Source organism: Geotrypetes seraphini, chromosome 8 (assembly GCF_902459505.1).
Source record: "Geotrypetes seraphini chromosome 8, aGeoSer1.1, whole genome shotgun sequence".
Lineage (NCBI taxonomy): Eukaryota > Metazoa > Chordata > Amphibia > Gymnophiona > Dermophiidae > Geotrypetes > Geotrypetes seraphini.
Window position 1 is genome coordinate 68,648,796 of NC_047091.1, and position 18,324 is coordinate 68,667,119.

The window sequence follows — 18,324 nt, forward strand, 5'->3', positions numbered from 1 at the left end:
TGTTTCGACAAAGAAAGCCTTCTTTGGGGATTTAAATTGTAATAATAACGATCTGAGTTAGGATCTGAAATGAATTCCAAATAAAAATCAGTGAAATCTGAAGCAAAAGTTGCCAAACTCACAAGCATGTGTTTTATTATCTCTACATCATTTGCATCGCTTGTTTTGGAACAATCCTATTTATTGTACTTTAGCTCTTTGTTGGGTTTTATTTTATGCACTAATAAATTTTTACATCAAGAACATCGATTTCACAGTGCTTCCTAAAATAAAGGATGAAAGCTTGGTTCAAGTCAGTGATTGTTTTTTAAAAATCCCACGCTGAGCAGGTGAAGTCATTTCTGGTGAGGATCCATTTAATGCTGATGGCATTTGTTACTCTTTGTCTGCAAGTGAGAATGAAGGCGGTTTGATAGATAGGTATTAGAGAATGACACGGTGGCGGTTTACCCGCGGCCACCGCATTTTAGCCGCGGGTCACCCGCCGAAAACGGGGAAGAAAACTAGCAGTCGCTGCGGCGACGGGGACAAGGCCATTCACCGCCCGCGGGGCGGTGAATGGTCTTGTCCCCCGCAGTGAGGCATGAAGGATCGCGCGGTCCCCGCAGCTCACACCCGCCCGCCCAATCGATTCCAGTGTCCAGCCAGCTCTCTCCCCTCTCCTCACCCCAGTCCGCAGATCCTCCTCCTCGGCGACCCGCACGCTACCAGAGAGCCGCGCACACCCGCCGCTGCTCAGCCTCGATCTTCTGCTCTGACGCAACCAGAAACAGGAAGTTGCAGCAGAGCAGATCGAACACTGAGCAGCCGCGCGTGTGCGGCTCCCTGGGAAAGCGCGCAGGTTGCCGAAAAAGAAAACCCACAAACCAAGGTGAGGAGAAGGGAGAGAGCCGGCCAAACACCAGGATCGACCGGGCAGGCAGGTAGTGGCCGCGGGGACCGTGCGATCGCTAGTGTTCCCGGCTCAAATTGGAAGGAGGGAGTGAAAGGAAAAAGGCTTATATGGATGCAGTGGGGACGGTGACGGGGCGGCGAATGGGATGGCAGTGGCGGTGAAAGGGATGGCGGTGATGGTGACGGGGCGGTGAAGGGATCGGCGGTGACGGGGCGGTGCAGAGGATGGTGGGCCGGTGATGGGGCGGTGACGGGGACAGATTTTTTCCCCGTGTCATTCTCTAATAGGTATCTCCTGGAGTCTCCATAACTGTATTTTAATGCTCCTTTCTTGAGTCATTATAAACTTTACATTTAGCAGATTGTAATTGCATTGTATGTTTTTTGTTTACAAATCATTTACAAGTTTGAAATTTGGGTCAGAGGCACTTGTTTATGAATTTTCTGAGGCAGCAGCCACGAAATGCGCCAGAACCCAAAGAAAAAAAACCCAATGTTTTCTACATTCATCAGATAAGTGGTTTTGTTTACCAGTTTAAAAGAAGTGGATATTTTTTGCATTATGAACATGTGTGATGATTGAGATTCCAGACACAGACATTCACTCGGGTACGTTCCATAGTTTGGTCTGAGATTTAAAACTTCTGAGCACTGTTTAAACGTCTCTGAAACTCCATGTAAATGTTTTGAGCGTGTGATATGTACCAGCTACAGTGTGTTGTTTTTTTCTATAGTTAGTCCTTTGGAAATTGGCCACTATTATACCAAGTAATATCTCTGATTGCGTGGATTAATATACTCACTGCAGATCAAGGGGAAGAGAGACTCCCAGCCTCCTTCCTATCTTCCACCTTTAACTTGCAATTATACATCCTAGAAAAAGAGATTATGCACTTACCCTGGTAAGCTCTTTTCCAGTAGGTGAGACATTCTAGACAGTAGGGTTATTTCCCTTTAGCTGCATGGTTGCAGAAGGAATCCACTCTGGATTTTCCATTCTGCCTCTGTAGTATTTCACTGTGCAGTTTAGTGCTCTCTTCAGTTAGTAGTCAAGCAGAGAGCAACCCAATCCACGTGTAGAAGCACCTGGAGCAACAGGCTCAAACAGTAACCTAAAAGTACCATTAACTGCCAACATAGGCTTCAAATGAGCTCAGAAAATACTCCCCAAGAAATGGAACATATATAAAAATTCTTCCCAGCCCCCAAAAGGCTGACAGGCATCCAAGAATCAGCTTGGAGAAGCATAACAGACTGAAAACTGAAAGCAGATACAGTAAAGACAGGGCGTGAGTCTAGAATGTCTCACCTATCTACTGGAAAAGAGCTTACCTGGATAAGTCTCTTTTTTCCAATGCAATAGGTAAGACATTCTAGACAGTAGGGATGTAGAAAACCAGTCCCCCCAAACTCTAGGGTAGGCTTGCTGCACTGACCCTTAAGACAAAGGACCCAAAGACGGAGTCCTGTCTGTAGAACTTAGCAAATGTGTGCAGAGAAGACCACGTAGCCACTCTGCAAATTTTCTCATGAGAGACAGATCTAGCTTCTACCCACGAAGAATGCGCCTTAACGGAAACAAGAGACAGCTTCCCGGATCCATCTGGAAATCGTGTCCTTGAAAGCGGGAGCACCCTGCTTAACTGAATGAGTCAGCACAAACAGATGGTAAGATAGATGAAACTCGTTGATGCCCTCCAAATAATGCAGAAGCACTCTGCGTACATCCAGTTTCTTCAACAGGCAGTCCTGTGACTTGGAACCTGTTGGGTGAAAGGCAGGCAAACATACATCCTGATTAACATGGAAAGGAGAAACTATCTTCGGTAGGAAGGAAGGAACTGTTCGAAGAGAAGCCCTTGTCTCCGAAATGCGGAGGAAAGGGTTCCTGCAAGACAAAGCCTGCAGTTCCCACACACAACATGCTGCAGAAATGGCGACCAGAAAAATGGCCTTGAGTGTCAAATCCAAGAGGGAAGCCTCTCAAAGGGGGTCAAAAGGAGCCTTTGTAAGGCTAGACAACACCAAGTTAAGGTGGGACGGGAAAGGATGCTTAACCGGTGAGTAGACACAAAGAGCCCACTTCAAGAATCTTACAACATCAGAATTAGGCAGCACAAAAGCTGCATCAGGCAGAGGCAAAGACGTGCCCAAAAGCACTTCACCACTAAGAGACACTGCGGAGAGGGATTGAGACCTCTCAGGGGGAGAACACTTGGTCTTAAACTCCGACCAAAAAAATTTCATTAGAGAAAGTGTTTGGCTCCTGGGGCATAAAATCAACCTTAGATGGCTTGCACTTGTGTTTCTTGGGCTGTGGAGGATCCGCAGCCAAGTAGACAACTGTAGTAGCTGTGCCAAGCCCCGAAAACAGCAATTGTCGCCCTGCTGGACTGGTCAACCGTTTAAGCACTGGTTGCAGCATAGGAAAAATTAATTTGAGCACCAACGCCCCCCCCTCCGGCCGTGTCAAGTACTCCGTCCCAGCAGTTTTCCAGGTTAAAATCGAAGTTTTGAGAATGCAGGGAGCTGAAGAAAAAAAACGATTGCTTAAAATCCAAGATGGCCACCAGCACTAAATTTGCGCCAAAATTAGAAAATGACATGGGGAAAAAAATCTGTATCCCTCCCTGGACCACTGTCCCCTTCACTGCCCCATCCCCATCGTCCCCTTCACCGTCCCGTCCCCGTAGCATCCACCCTTCCCTCTTGTCACCTCACCGCCCTTTAGCGGCCCGAGAATCTCCCTCCCTCCCCCTTACCTTTGTGGCGCGTTAGTAAAGAAACTTACTGAAGCCAGTGGAGACTGCTTGCCTGTGCCTGCAGTTGCGTGTGTGTGGGCGGTAGCTTCTCCTCTGACGCAACTGGAAGTTTCTTTACTAATGCGCCACGAAGGCAAGGGGGAGGGAGGGAGATATATTTGGCCATAGGTAGGGAGGGGGCCACACACGATCAGTGACCACGCGCCTTCCTTCCCTTAACTGCGGGGACAAGGTCATTCACCACTCCATGGGGCGGTGGATGGCCTTGTCCCTGTGCCCGCAGTGAGCACTTTTCCCCCCCCACTGTTTTGGGTAACTGCCATTGTGTCTTCTCTAGCCAAAATCTCATTATTTTTTACACTGCCCAAATGTCAAAATTGGTGATTTTAGGATTTTTGAGGAGGAGGAACACAGGGAACACTCAGAAACTTCCAAAACCCCTCTTTTTAAACCTCCCCCAATGTCTCTCACAGGCTATCAGCCTGTGTGCTCACTGTGGCCTGAGAGGATCAGTAAGAAGTGCTGCAAGCCTGCTTCCAGCTCTCTCACAGTAGCTGGATGATTCAAATCACTGCCACAATGCTGGGAATGCTTCACCGATCTGATCTTTGGGCTGTCAAGTCAGACTCCCACGTCTGACTATACCTCCACCCCTGCCTGGATGGGCGGAAATGCAGCCAGCACCCTGCGAGACACCACTGAGCCTCCTAAGGGTGCCTAACAGCCTGCCTAGACTCCTGTTTAACAGGAGGCGAGACCACTTCAAGGAAGGCCCTGAGCTCTGGAGAAAACTATGTAGGCTGGCTAACAGGTACCCAAAGGGATTGGCCTATCAGCTACATACTAGTCTAAATATTCAAGCAGGCATAGCTTCAAAATTGCTCCAAGCACTGAACTACCTGGAAAGGAGATGAAATCATATTGAATTAAAAATAAGAAAATGGGGAGAGCAGAACAGACACAACTGCAGCCATGCGTGCAGAAGGAAAAAACTGTAGAGAGCGCTAAACTACACAGTGAAGTACTACAGAAGCAGAGTGGAAAATCTGGAATGGATTCCTTCTGCAACCATGCGGCTAAAGGGAAATAACCCCACTGTCTAAAATGTCTCACCTATTGCACTGGAAAAAGTTAGAGGGAATACTTAACAGCATTAAAAGTTTAAGCCAATGTCTTACAGAGCTGTGAGCTCTTTTCCTATATTTTAAAGCAGCATGGATTCATGTGATTAACCCTATACAGGGTTATGAAATGAAGGGTTTTCCCCTGGTTTTGTAAAACAGGACAGGGTGGGGTAATGAGTCTAATGATTCAGTACCCTGGTGTGTAAGGTGTGGTACCTGCTAGATATGGGTCCTGGAAAACAGCTTGAGCCTATTAGTTTATCTTTCTGACAGTGTGTAATCCTTTAATTCAGTGGTACACAGCCCAAGACACAATTTAATGCAACAAGATTTTAAAAAAACTTGGGTCCAGAGGAGATTCAAAAGAAACAAATTGAACCAAGTTTACTTCTTAATTGCCTTTAGTTATTATTTGACTGTAGTGTATACGCCTCAGGATCAACTGGAAACGATGGTCCCACTTACAGAAACACAGAGATTATGTTACACTTTCAAGTATATACACATGACAAGATACCTGCCATACACTAATAATGTATGGAGACATAGTGACAGTCATACATACAGACCTACAATAGACTTGCACACACCAATAAATTCTTGTATGCATATAAACACCCAAACATCAACATCCCTCCAAGACATACCTCCCAGTACACAGACATAATGTAGATCCTTCACCTCCCTAATCTAGATACACTTCCAAACATGCATGCATACAGACAGACATACCTAAACACAGGGCAGAAAAAAAAAACTACTGGGCCCAGATCAGAGGTGTCAAAGTCCCTCCTCGAGGGCCGCAATCCAGTCGGGTTTTCAGGATTTCCCCAATGAATATGCATGAGATCTATTAGCATACAATGAAAACAGTGCATGCAAATAGATCTCATGCATATTCATTGGGGAAATTCTGAAAACCCGACTGGATTGCGGCCCTCAAGGAGGGACTTTGACACCTGTGGCCTAGATGGAAAAGCTGCTATTGAAGTCCAGCCAGGGTCAGGGAGGAATTGTTACCAGCTCATAGGAAAAAAATGGAGGTTGGGAATGGAAGAGAGGAGGAAGAAAGACTGGGAGAGAGGGAAAAAGAAAGCAAAAAAAGTGCATTAAAAAAAAGGTAGCAAATCATAAAAAAAGCTTGCTCCCTTCAAGGTCCTTTACTTTCATGGAGGACAAATCCACAATAAATGGGTTCTTCCTTTTATCAAGTGTACTGGAATATTGGCTTCATTTTCTGATTCAAGGATTCTTGCTAGTTAGATAATTTTCATGTGTAAATACTTTAAGGGCTCCTTTTACAAAGCTGCGATAGCATTTTTAGCGTACGCTAAACCTGCGCTACACGGCTAGAACTAACGCCAGCTCAATGCTAAGTGCGTGCAAAAACCGCTATCGCAGCTTTGTAAAAGGAGCCCCAAGTAGCTATAAAGGATTTTTATTTGGAAAACATAGGCATCAGCCACAATATTTAGGTAAAAAAAAATTGCCATACCTGCTTTCACATATACAGACAGACAAACATGTCATCAACTCCTCTCCTACTTCTTACCCCATTCCCACCGAACATAACAAAGGTGAAATCCATCCATACTAAGGGTCAATGAAGTCGGGGGAGTTTTAGCAGCCTATTGGCTTTTCCATCACTTCTTTCCAAAGAAATCTCTGTATTTACAGGACTTGATCAGTTTGTAAGTTCTGAAAACACGCTAATATTTTGAAGGAACTGAGCAGAAGCCTGTGCAGATCTCAAAGACCTCAGCACATAAAATCCTACCAGCCACAGCAAATATAGAAGTGGCAGAGGCAGTCACTTTCACCCGAGCCGTCAGGGGTCAGCCCCTTTCACAGATGACCTCAATAACGCTCTGCTCCATGGGCATGGGGTCCAAGCAGCGGTGAGCGGCGCTACCCACGATCTCATCCAGCAAGAAATGGACCAGGTTCTCATCCGAGACAAACCGCCACAGATAGAGCTGCAGGTAGTGGCAATCCACCTGGATCTGCTGCAAGCCATGGCGACCAAAGGTGCGTAGCCGCACACATTCCAGGAATGTTTTCAGGCTGATCTTGATAATACCCGTCAAGACAGAGACCTGGGGAAAAAAAACAGTACAACTTAATAGCTAATCATATTTTTAAAATCACTCTTTCTATACCCAGAAAACAATGGATGAAGCACCAGATGTGTTTTTTAGGGAATAGTATATAATTTTATTTTTTGGAGGGGGTACTGAGGAAAACCACTAGAAGAGGAAGCCCAGGATATATTTTCTTTTTGTTTCTTTCATGTTTTTCCTTTCAAACTGTTTCTCTCATTAATTAAATTTTGATTTATTCACTTTTATATAGGACAAATCTACACCCAAATACTTGACACAGATGGCCTAATATCAAACATAAATGATATTTCATCAAATATAAAAGGACTGTGTGATCAATATAAAATTCCTAGTACAGTTGAATCCTCTTCCCACTCTCACTGGGGAGCAGGGACAAACTAAATAAAATACTGACATCCTATAACTTACTCCTCCTCCAACAGAGAATGACACTGGGACAAATTTTTCTCTGTCCCCATGGGAACTCATTTTTCCGTCCTGTCCCAGAGAGTTCTATGCCTGTCTCTGCCCCATTCCTGCAAGCTCTGTCCTCATCTACACAAGCATCAAAGATTTTAAAATCGAGGCTTATGTGGTTAAGGTGGAGCTTACAGGAATGGGGCAGGATGGGGAAAAATTTGTCCCCGTGTCATTCTCTACTCTCCAACCCACATTTTAAAAATAAACATCCCCAGAATATAAACTTGGTTCAACCCGTCGAGCCCCATCTAGTCATAGAAAGCAAGAAATATACAAACGTGACTAATAGGCTGAAATCAGACCTCTGACTCTGGCCATACCCTTCATCATGTTGTTTTACCCGAAGGACTCTCTCCTGCTTGGTGTAAATCACTTCATTCTCTCCTCCCTCTCATTCCATGCTACTCCCTTAAATGTATTTTCTTCCTAAAAATAAATAAATAAGGAGGCTGTCCAGTACTCGACCATCTCTTGAGCTTTCAGAAATCACATCTCCTGCCTCCTGTGCTGCAGATCTTAGGATCAAAAGGTAAACAATTTACCTATGAACTCTCTTGGAATACCAATCAGATATAAGGAAGAGAACTGACCTTGGGAATGCTGGTGAGGCTGATATCCCAGATCATTATGGCAATAGCTCACACCGGCTTTAGAAGGGGGGGTGTGACAAGGGCAATTGCCCTTAGCCCTGAAGCCACAGGTTTCAGACCGTCATGGAGACCTCCTCCTAAATGACTTCCCTAGTCCCTAGTATTTCTAACATCAGCCCTGTTTGTGGCCCTATGGTAAAGACATTACCAAACTTCACTACAGCAGTAAAGGAAGCACCAGTGACAGGCTGGGGATGGGGATGCACTGGCTCAGACCAAGGCATTCCATTGACCATCCCTTGTTTCTCCCAAGTGAATTCCACTGTATCACACTGTCTGTTTCCAACTAACTGGCTATTGGTGATGTTTGTTTAACTGTGTTTCATTTCCCCCCCCCCCCCGTTATTGTAATGCTAAAATGTAATTTGAGACTCTTCCTAGTGAAATCCAGGAGTCTCGATTGGGGGGTTAAGGTTTTACCTCTGCTTTGACTTTGCTCTTACAAGAACTGTTTTAAATTCTTTTTATGATTTGTATTTAGTAGAGAATGACACGGGGAAAAAATCTGTCCCCGTCACCGCCCTGTCCCCGGCCCACCATCCTCTGCACCGCCCTGTCACCGCCATTCCCTTCACCGCCCCGTCACCATCACCGCCATCCCTTTCACCGCCCCATCACCGCCATCCCATTCACCGCCCCGTCATCGTCCCCGCTGCATCCATATAAGCCTTAGTACTGTAATATTTAGCTTATTCCTTTCTTATAAATCAAAGCTCCTGCTGCTGAACTAGATAAAGAGATGTTCAGCTGGCAGAGCTTTGCTTATAAATTTTTATCAACACAACTAATATACTACTTTATCCTAAAGCAAAAAATAAATAAATAAATATAATTTTTTTTCTACCTTTGTTGTCTGGTTTCTGCTTTCCACATCTTCTCATTCAATTCCTTCCATCCACTGTGTGTCTTCTCTCTGCGTCTTCCATTTGCTGTTACTGTGCCGTTCCTTCACCCTCCCCCAATTGGTCTAGCACCCATCTTCTTCCCTCCGCTACCCCATAGTCTGGCATCTGTCTTCTTCCCACTCTGTCTTCCACATTTCCCTTCAGGGTCTGTTCCTCTCTACCCTCTTTCAATGTCTGTTCTATTCCTTTCTACCACCACCCTTCCCTCCCTCCTTTACCATCTGTTCTTTTCTACCACCCTTCAGCTCCTCTCACATGGCCTATCTATCTACCTCCCTCTCTCTTATTTTCGTGGCATGTTACAATATAATTTGTGCAAGCCGCTGGAGCCTGCGAGCTCTGTCCCTGTCCCATTCCCACAAACCATCTCGCTTCTGTGTTCCTATTTTCTCCATTTCTAATATTTCTCCTATGTATCTGCCATTGCCCCCACCCCCGTGTCCATATACCATCCCCATGGCATGTCCCCTTTATGTCTATGTCCCTATGCCCCATGCACATAATTTCCCCTCTTTCTGTTACCTTCCTCTGTCCAGATTTCCCCTATCTTCCTCTTCCATACCAGTGTGTCTCTTCTTTTCAACCCCATCTAGCTTCTTTCCTTCTTTCTCCCCCCCCCTGCTTCCAGCGTCTGGCTCACCTGCCTGTCTTCCCCTTTCTTTCCTGCTGTGGGTTTCTTTCTTTCCCTCTTCATCCCCTTGGCCCAGAATTTTTTTTCCTTTCACTCCCTCCTTCCTAGTATGAGCCGGGAACAAACGCGATCGCAGAGTCTAGCAGCCCCCACCTACCAGATCGCAGCGTTTAGCCAGCTCCCTCCCTCCAACTCACCTTACATTATGAGTTAGCCGGCTTCCTTTTTCCCTGAGCCGCACGTGTTTAAAAAGACGCTCACGCGCAGCTGCGCGAGTCCATCAAGCTTCTCCTCTCCTGCAAAGCACAGTTACTTACCGTAACAGGTGTTATCCAGGGACAGCAGGCAGATATTCTTGACTGATGGGTGACGGCACCGACGGAGCCCCGGTACGGACAATTTTAGAGTGATTGCACTCTAAGAACTTGGAAAGTTCTAGTAGGCCGCACCGCGCACGCGCGAATGCCTTCCCGCCCGACAGAGGCGCGCGGTCCCCAGTTAGGAAAAGCCAGCTAAGAAGCCAACCCGGGGAGGTGGGTGGGACGCAAGAATATCTGCCTGCTGTCCCTGGATAACACCTGTTACGGTAAGTAACTGTGCTTTATCCCAGGACAAGCAGGCAGCATATTCTTGACTGATGGGTGACCTCCAAGCTAACAAAAAGAGGGATGGAGGGAAGGTTGGCCATTAGGAAAACAAATTTTGCAAAACAGATTGGCCGAAGTGTCCATCCCGTCTGGAGAATGCATCCAGACAATAATGAGATGTAAAAGTATGAACTGAGGACCAAGTAGCAGCCTTGCAGATTTCCTCAATAGGAGTGGAACGGAGGAAAGCTACAGATGCTGCCATCGCTCGGACTCTATGGGCCGTGACAGAACCTTCCAGTGTCAGTCCGGTCTGAGCATAACAGAATGAAATGCACGCTGCCAGCCAATTAGACAACGTACGTTTAGAAACAGGACGTCCCAATTTATTCGGATCAAAGGACAGAAAGAGTTGGGGAACTGATCTGTGGGGTTTCGTACGCTCTAGATCAGTGTTTTTCAACCTTTTTTGGGCAAAGGCACACTTGTTTCATGAAAAAAATCACGAGGCACACCACCATTAGAAAATGTTAAAAAATTTAACTCTGTGCCTATATTGACTATATATAAAGTAATTCTCTTGAATAGGAATCAAATAAACACAAAGAAAGTATTTTATAATGCTGCCACCGCCAACAACACCGTTGGCGGCGGTGGCACTCAAGTGGCTAAAGAGCCGCAGTTTGCCGGCCTAGGGACAACACTGGAGGGTGGCCAGCTGTGCACCCCCTTGGGACGTAAACCCGGGGTGGGGCAGACCGCCCCCCCCCCCCACCCTGGTATGCCACTATCTGTACCTCACTCCCTCCCTATGACCAAAAATTCTCCTTTCTTCTATTCCCCGTGTACACAACCATCTCTTTCCCTCTCTTCCTCTCTCCAAAGTCCATGCCTTCTGTGTCCAAACACTCATTCCCTCCCCCACCTCAGCATCTCTTTCCCTCCCTTCCTCTCTCCCAAGTCCATTTCTTCTGTGTCCAAAAACGCATTCCCTCCCCCACCTCAGCATCTCTTTCCCTCCCTTCCTCTCTCCCAAGTCCATTTCTTCTGTGTCCAAAAACGCATTCCCTCCCCCACCTCAGCATCTCTTTCCCTCCCTTCCTCTCTCCCAAGTCCATGCCTTCTGTGTCCAAAAACCCATTCCCTCCCCCACCTCAGCATCTCTTTCCCTCCCTTCCTCTCTCCCAAGTTCATGCCTTGTGTCCAAAACGCACTCCCTCCCCCCTTTTGTGTTCCGTGTTTGCCTACCAGCCCATCTTTGCAACTTTCTCAGCAAAACGAAGCTCAAGCCGCGAGGCTTGTCTTCTGCTTCCTGTCTGCCCTGCCGCACACAAATAGCCGAACGGAAGTATTCTCCGACGTCAGCGCTGACGTCGGAGGGCAGGCTTTGCTTAAGCCCTCCCTCCGACGTCAGCGCTGACATCGGGGAACGCTTGCGATCGGCTATATGTTAGCTGCAGGGCAGGCAGAAACAGAAGACGAGCCTCGCGGCTCGAGATGTATTGAACTCCGCGGGTCCCCCGTCCAGCTCTCTCCTGTCCACGTGGGGCGGACCGCCCCTCTCCCTAGACTGGTGGTACTGCCCTGATGGCGGCCCTGACCGTACGGCACACCAGGCAACATCTCGCGGCACACTAGTGTGCCGCGGAACAGCGGTTGAAAAACACTGCTCTAGATAGTAAGCTAGAGCCCTCTTACAATCCAAAGTATGCAGAGCCTGTTCCCCAGAATGAGAGTGAGGTTTCGGAAAGAAGACAGGCAGAACAATGGATTGGTTGAGATGGAATTCAGAGACAACCTTAGGGAGAAACTTTGGATGTGTACGCAGAACCACCTTGTCATGATGAAAGACCGTAAAAGGTGGATCTGCAACTAGTGCATGTAGCTCACTGACCCTCCTGGCAGAGGTAAGAGCAATAAGGAAAAGTACTTTCCAAGTGAGAAACTTGAAAGGAGTGGTAGCCAAAGGTTCAAATGGAGGCTTCATTAAGGCGGAAAGAACCACATTGAGATCCCAGATAACAGGAGGGGCTTTAAGAGGTGGTTTCACATTGAAAAGACCCCGCATGAACCTGGACACCAGGGGATGAGCTGAGAGAAGTTTTCCATGAACCGGCTCATGAAAAGCAGCAATGGCACTGAGGTGGACTCTGATGGAAGTAGACTTAAGGCCAGAGTCAGACAAAGAAAGCAGATAATCCAACAATGTCTCCACTGCCAGGGAAGTGGGATCAAGATGATGAAGAAGACACCAGGAAGAAAATCGTGACCACTTCTGATGGTAACATTGCAGAGTGGCTGGTTTCCTGGAGGCATCTAGAATGGAACGAACGGGCTGAGACAAAAGAGTATCATGAGAAGTCAGCCCGAGAGATACCAAGCTGTCAGGTGCAGAGACTGGAGGTTGGGATGTAGAAGGGTCTCCTGATGCTGTGTAAGCAGAGAAGGAAACAGTGGAAGAAGAAAAGGTTCCCTGGAACTGAGTTGAAGTAGAAGGGAGAACCAATGTTGCCTCGGCCACCTCGGAGCAATCAGAATCATGGTGGATCGTTCCCTCTTGAGCTTGAACAAGGTTCTCAACATGAGAGGCAGAGGAGGGAAAGCGTACAGGAACAGATTGGACCAGTCGAGGAGAAATGCATCCGCTGCCAGACGGTGAGGAGAGTAAAGTCTGGAGCAAAAAAGGGGCAGCTGGTGATTGTGAGGAGCTGCAAAAAGGTCTATCTGAGGAGTGCCCCATTGAGCGAAGATGGACTGTAGAGTGAAAGGATCGAGTGCCCACTCGTGAGGCTGGAGAATTCTGCTGAGCTTGTCCGCTAAGGAATTCTTTTCTCCCTGAATGTAGATAGCTTTCAGGAATAGATGGTGATTTATGGCCCAAGTCCAGATCTTCTGGGCTTCCTGGCACAAGAGGCGAGAGCCTGTCCCACCCTGTTTGTTGATGTAGTACATTGATTGTCTGTGCACAGCAGGAGGACTTGAGGAAAGAGAAGATGTTGGAAGGCCTTGAGGGCATAAAACATCGCTCTGAGTTCCAGGAAATTGATGTGATGCTTCATTTCCTGAGCTGTCCAAAGTCCTTGAGTTTGGAACTCGTTCAAATGAGCTCCCCAGGCGTAAGGGGAGGCATCGGTGGTGATGATAAGTTGATGAGGAGGTAGATGGAAGAGAAGACCTCTGGAGAGATTTGAGGATATCAACCACCATTGTAGAGACTGACGAAGAGATGATGTCACAGATATGTGACGTGAGCAAGGATCCATCGCTTGGGACCACTGGGTAGCTAGGGTCCATTGAGGAGTGCGCAGGTGAAGACGTGCGAAGGGTGTGACATGAACTGTGGAGGCCATGTGACCCAAGAGTATCATCATTTGCTTGGCAGAGACGGAATGTTGTGGAAGCACCTGCTGACATAGAGATTGAAGCGTTTGAAGACGGTTGGATGGCAGGAACGCTCTCATGAGGACTGTGTCCAAGACAGCTCCGATGAATTGAAGTCTCTGAGTGGGGATGAGATGAGATTTGGGTAGATTGATCTCGAACCCCAGAAGTTGAAGAAACAGGATGGTTTGGTTGGTGGCCAGGAGAACAGTCTGAGATGAATTGGCCTTGATTAACCAATCGTCCAGGTAAGGAAAGACCTGAAGGTGGTGAGAGCATAGAAAGGCAGCCACCACAATCAGACATTTGGTGAACACTCTTGGAGAGGAGGCAAGACCGAAGGGCAGCACCTTGTATTGGTAATGACAACGATTGATCATGAAACGTAGGTACTGTCTGGAGGCCAGATTGACCGGTATATGAGTGTATACTTCTTTGAGATCGAGGGAACATAGCCAGTCGCCTTGATTGAGAAGAGGGTAAAGAGTGGCCAGAGAAAGCATTCTGAATTTCTCTTTGACCAAGCATTTGTTTAGATCGCGAAGATCTAGGATGGGTCTGAGATCTCCTGTCTTTTTGGGAACTAGAAAATAACGGGAGTAGAATCCTTGCCCCTTTTGATCTAGAGGAACTTCCTCTATGGCGTTCAGAAGGAGGAGGGATTGAACCTCTTGAAGAAGGAGGGAAGACTGAGGAGTGTTCAAAGCAGATTCTTTTGGTAGACCTTGGGTAGGAAGAGTCTGAAAGTTGAGAGAGTAGCCGTGGTGGATGATGTTGAGGACCCACTGGTCCGAGGTGATGGTTTCCCAACGGCTTATGAAATGAGTAAGGCGTCCTCCTATAGGCAGCGGAAGATGGGCAGATGGAGGGATACTGGCTATGTCCTGGAGAACCAAGTCAAAATGGTTGTAAAGGTTTTTGTGGAGGAGGAGGCTTCACCTGTTGTTGCTGCTGTGCAGGTCTAGTGTTTTGCCTTTGTTGTTGCCTCTGACGCCTGGGTTGTTGAGCTGCCGGTGGCAAAGGACGAGCCACAAATCGACGCTGGTAGGCCGATTGCTGACGAAAAGGCCTGGTAGGTGGGTCTTCTTTTTTGTTTTGAGGAGAGTATCCCACCTAGTTTCATGAGCCGAAAGCTTTTGAGTAGTGGAGTCCATGGATTCTCCAAACAGCTCATCCCCCAGGCAAGGTGCATTAGCCAGTCGATCCTGATGATTGACATCAAGTTCTGACACTCTGAGCCATGCCAGTCGGCGCATGGCCACCGACATAGCTGTGGCCCGAGAGGTCAGCTCAAAGGTGTCATAGATCGACCTGACCATGAACTTTCAAAGTTGTAAGAGCGATGAAGAAGTTTGGCGAAAGGCAGATTTTTTACGGTCAGGGAGGTAGAAACATAGAAACATAGAAAAAAGCGGCAGAAAAGGGCTACAGCCCACCAAGTCTGCCCATTCCAAGTATCCCCCCCTTCTCAAAAGCAGTCAGATTTTGTATGAGATGCTTGAGATAGAATGAGAAGTGGAAAGCGTAATTCCCTGACCTGTTGGCTAACATCGCATTCTGGTACAACCTCTTGCCAAATTTGTCCATGGCTTTACCTTCTCTGCCAGGAGGGACTGAGGCGTATACACTAGCTCCCGTGGATTTCTTTAGAGTGGATTCCACTAATAGAGACTCATGTGGGAGCTGTGGTTTGTCAAACCCAGGAATCGGGATGACTTTATATAAGGAGTCTAACTTGCGGGGGGCTCCAGGTATGGTCAAAGGTGTGTCTAAATTCTTGTAAAACGTCTCTCTCAAGATGTCATGGAGAGGTAATTTGAGATATTCCCTTGGAGGTTGGTCAAAATCCAGTGCATCAAGAAAAGCTTTGGATTTCTTTGACTCAGCCTCCAAGGGAATAGAGAGAGAGTCACACATCTCTTTTAAAAAAGATGAGAAAGAGGTTACATCTGGTCTAGAGGATGGGTCTAAAGCAGAAGGATCCTCATCACCAGATGAACATTCCCCTTCAGAGAGAAGAGGGTCCTCTGAGTCACCCCACAGATCAGGATCCCGAACCTGAAAACTGCGGTCTCGAGATTCCGGTGTGGAGGGTTCCAGGTGTCGGGATTTGCGTGCCGACTTACCTGACCTCATAGACACGGTACCGGGAGACATTAAGGGCTGCATCGGTGCCGAAGTCTGAACAGCCTGGTGTTGAGCTCTCGGTTCCGGTGCGAGGACTGGCATGGAGACCGAGGAAGCAGAATGTAGCGGTACCGACAAAGTGGATGCCGAAAGAAGGGGCTGCTCCACTGTCGGTACAGGTGGCTCAGACCGGACCGGGACCAGAAGGCTCGGTGCCAAAAGTGCAGGAAGGAGTTGTTGCAACTGTTCCTTAAGCTGCACCTGCAGGACAGCGGCGATCCGCTCATCCAGCGAAGGCACCGGTACCGCCTTTTTCTTCTGTGGTACCTGCGGTGCCTCTCTACGCCCCGAGGATGAGGAACCCGAGGTCGAGGGGCTCACCTCTATTGGGGCGGAGCACTTCCGTGGACGCCTTGAGGTCGGCAGGACTGGGCTCGCTGCTACTGAGACCGGAGGACGCTCCAATGGGGAAGGCTTCTTAGCCGGCTTACCTGAGGGATGCGATGCCAACGCGGTGTCGACGAGGTGTGTGCCGACTGAGACGGGGCCGATGTCGGTGCCGGTGCCGCAGAGTCTGACATCTCGGCACCAAACAATAATTGCTGCTGGATCTGCCGATTTTTCAGAGTTCTCTTTTTTAAAGTCGCACAGCGGGTGCAGGTAGACGCTCGATGGTCAGGACCAAGACACTGTAGACACCAGTTGTGTGGGTCAATGAGTGAAATTGGTCGTGCACACCGCTGGCACTTCTTAAACCCGGGTTGAGGGAGCATGAAGGTAAAAACGGCTTCTGCCAAATCGAAGGCCGAGGCCTCGATGGTGGCAACAGGCCCCGCTGGGGCGAAATTGAAAGAAGTGAAAAAAAAAAAAAAAAAAGTTGTTTTTTTTTTTTTTTAAAGAAAAGAAAAAAAAAGAAAATGAAGGAAACAATATTTCCTTAAGGGTTTACGCGAGCGGGAAGGCGATATGAAAAATGTCTTCAACAGCCGTTGAAGAAAACGCGTTTTCTTAGCTCCGCGGAAACTAAGAAACTGGGGACCGCGCGCCTCTGTCGGGCGGGAAGGCACTCGCGCGTGCGGGGTGCGGCCTACTAGAACTTTCCAAGTTCTTAGAGTGCAATCACTCTAAAATTGTCCGTACCGGGGCTCCGTCGGTGCCGTCACCCATCAGTCAAGAATATGCTGCCTGCTTGTCCTGGGATAACTTCCTGTTTCCGGTTGCGTCAGAGGAGAAGCTTGATGGACTTGCACAGCCGCGCGTGCACGGCTTTTTGAACGCGTGCGGCTCAGGAAAAAGGAAGCCGGCAAACTCAGAATTTAAGGTGAGGTGGAGGGAGGGAGCTGGCTAAACGCTACGGGCGGGCGGTGGCTGACCGCGCGATCCTTAATGCCTCACTGCGGAGACAAGACCATTCACCGCTCCACGGGCGGTGAATGGACTTGTCCCCGTCCCCGCAGCGACTGTTATTTTTCATTCCCCGTTTTGGCTAGCCGCGGGTAACCGCCACCGTGTCATTCTCTAGTATTTAGTTTACATGCATGTATTTTAATATTACATTACATTAGAGATTTCTATTCCGCCATTACCTTGCGGTTCAAGGCGGATTACAAAAGATTTATGAAAGGGGGGTTACAATGGAAGAACCTTCGTCATTACTAGAGTTGTAAAGAGTAGAACATTTGTCAGTATTTGAATGGTAAAAAGTGGAGAGGAGTAGGTAGAAATTTAGGAAGAAAGGGAAACTAAGGAAGATCATTTGTCGTTTTTCTGGTTGTACGATGGAAGAACATTTGTCATTTCAAGAGTTGTAAAGAGTGGATCATTTGTCAGGATTGTTTCAGGAATTTCTTGAAGAGTATGGTTTTTAATTCTTTTCTGAATATCTTGTAGTCTGGGGTGGTTATCAGTAGGTTAGAGATCTGGTTAATATGTTGTATTAAATTTGTAGTAACTATGTATTATTGTTGTTATATGCTGGATACAAGTGCAAAGTGGATCTGTCATCTGAGCTCCCCTGCAAGAACAAATAAATAAATATTACATGTATTGTCTGCCTGAGCCAGTCACTTCCCAAATCACTTGATCAGCTTATTTTTCTACCTCTCATGCATGACCGGAATAGCCTCGACAGTTTCAGGATACATGCTGCTGTATTGTGATCAAATTATGTGTCGAGCATTGAATGCGCTGAAGTGTCTCTCACATTCAGTGGAGGTTCATAGTTGGTGGTGCGCAAGACACCAGCGCGCCGACAATCCAGCGCTGACAATTTGGCGCAAGAAAGCACACATTTGGAAAACTTATTTTTAAAGAGCTCCGACGGGGAGTGTTTGGGGGGAACCCCCCACTTTACTGTATAGTGTTCGCGCTGCTGTTGGGGAGGGGGTTGGAAGGGTTGGAACTCTCCATTATAGAGAAAAGTTCCATTTTCTCCCACACCCCCCGTCGGAGCTCTTTAAAAATAAGTTTTCCCGCAGCGCGCTTCTTTCTTGCGCCGAATTGTCAGCGCTGGATTGTCGGCGCACTGGTGTCTGACGCGCGATTATCCCGTCACCTCAGTGGAAGACGCTGGAATTACATAGAGTCATCTAGCAATGTCTGATAACAATGGAAATGTCTTGCAATGGAGATCCAACCACTTCAGGGGGTCAAAGTGAGGTTGAGAGAGAGAAGAGAAGCAA

General features: G+C 47.5%; 1 protein-coding gene across 1 annotated transcript in view; it reads right to left on the reverse strand.

The window, feature by feature from the left end:
• Positions 1-5,676: 5,676 nt before the first annotated feature.
• VPS51 (VPS51 subunit of GARP complex) overlaps positions 5,677-18,324 on the reverse strand; it is a 47,722-nt gene continuing 35,074 nt past the window's right edge. The window contains exon 10 of the mRNA XM_033956838.1: positions 5,677-6,876. Coding sequence (XP_033812729.1) covers positions 6,616-6,876 — 261 coding nt within the window. The 3' untranslated portion in view covers positions 5,677-6,615. The remainder of the gene's footprint in view (positions 6,877-18,324) is intronic.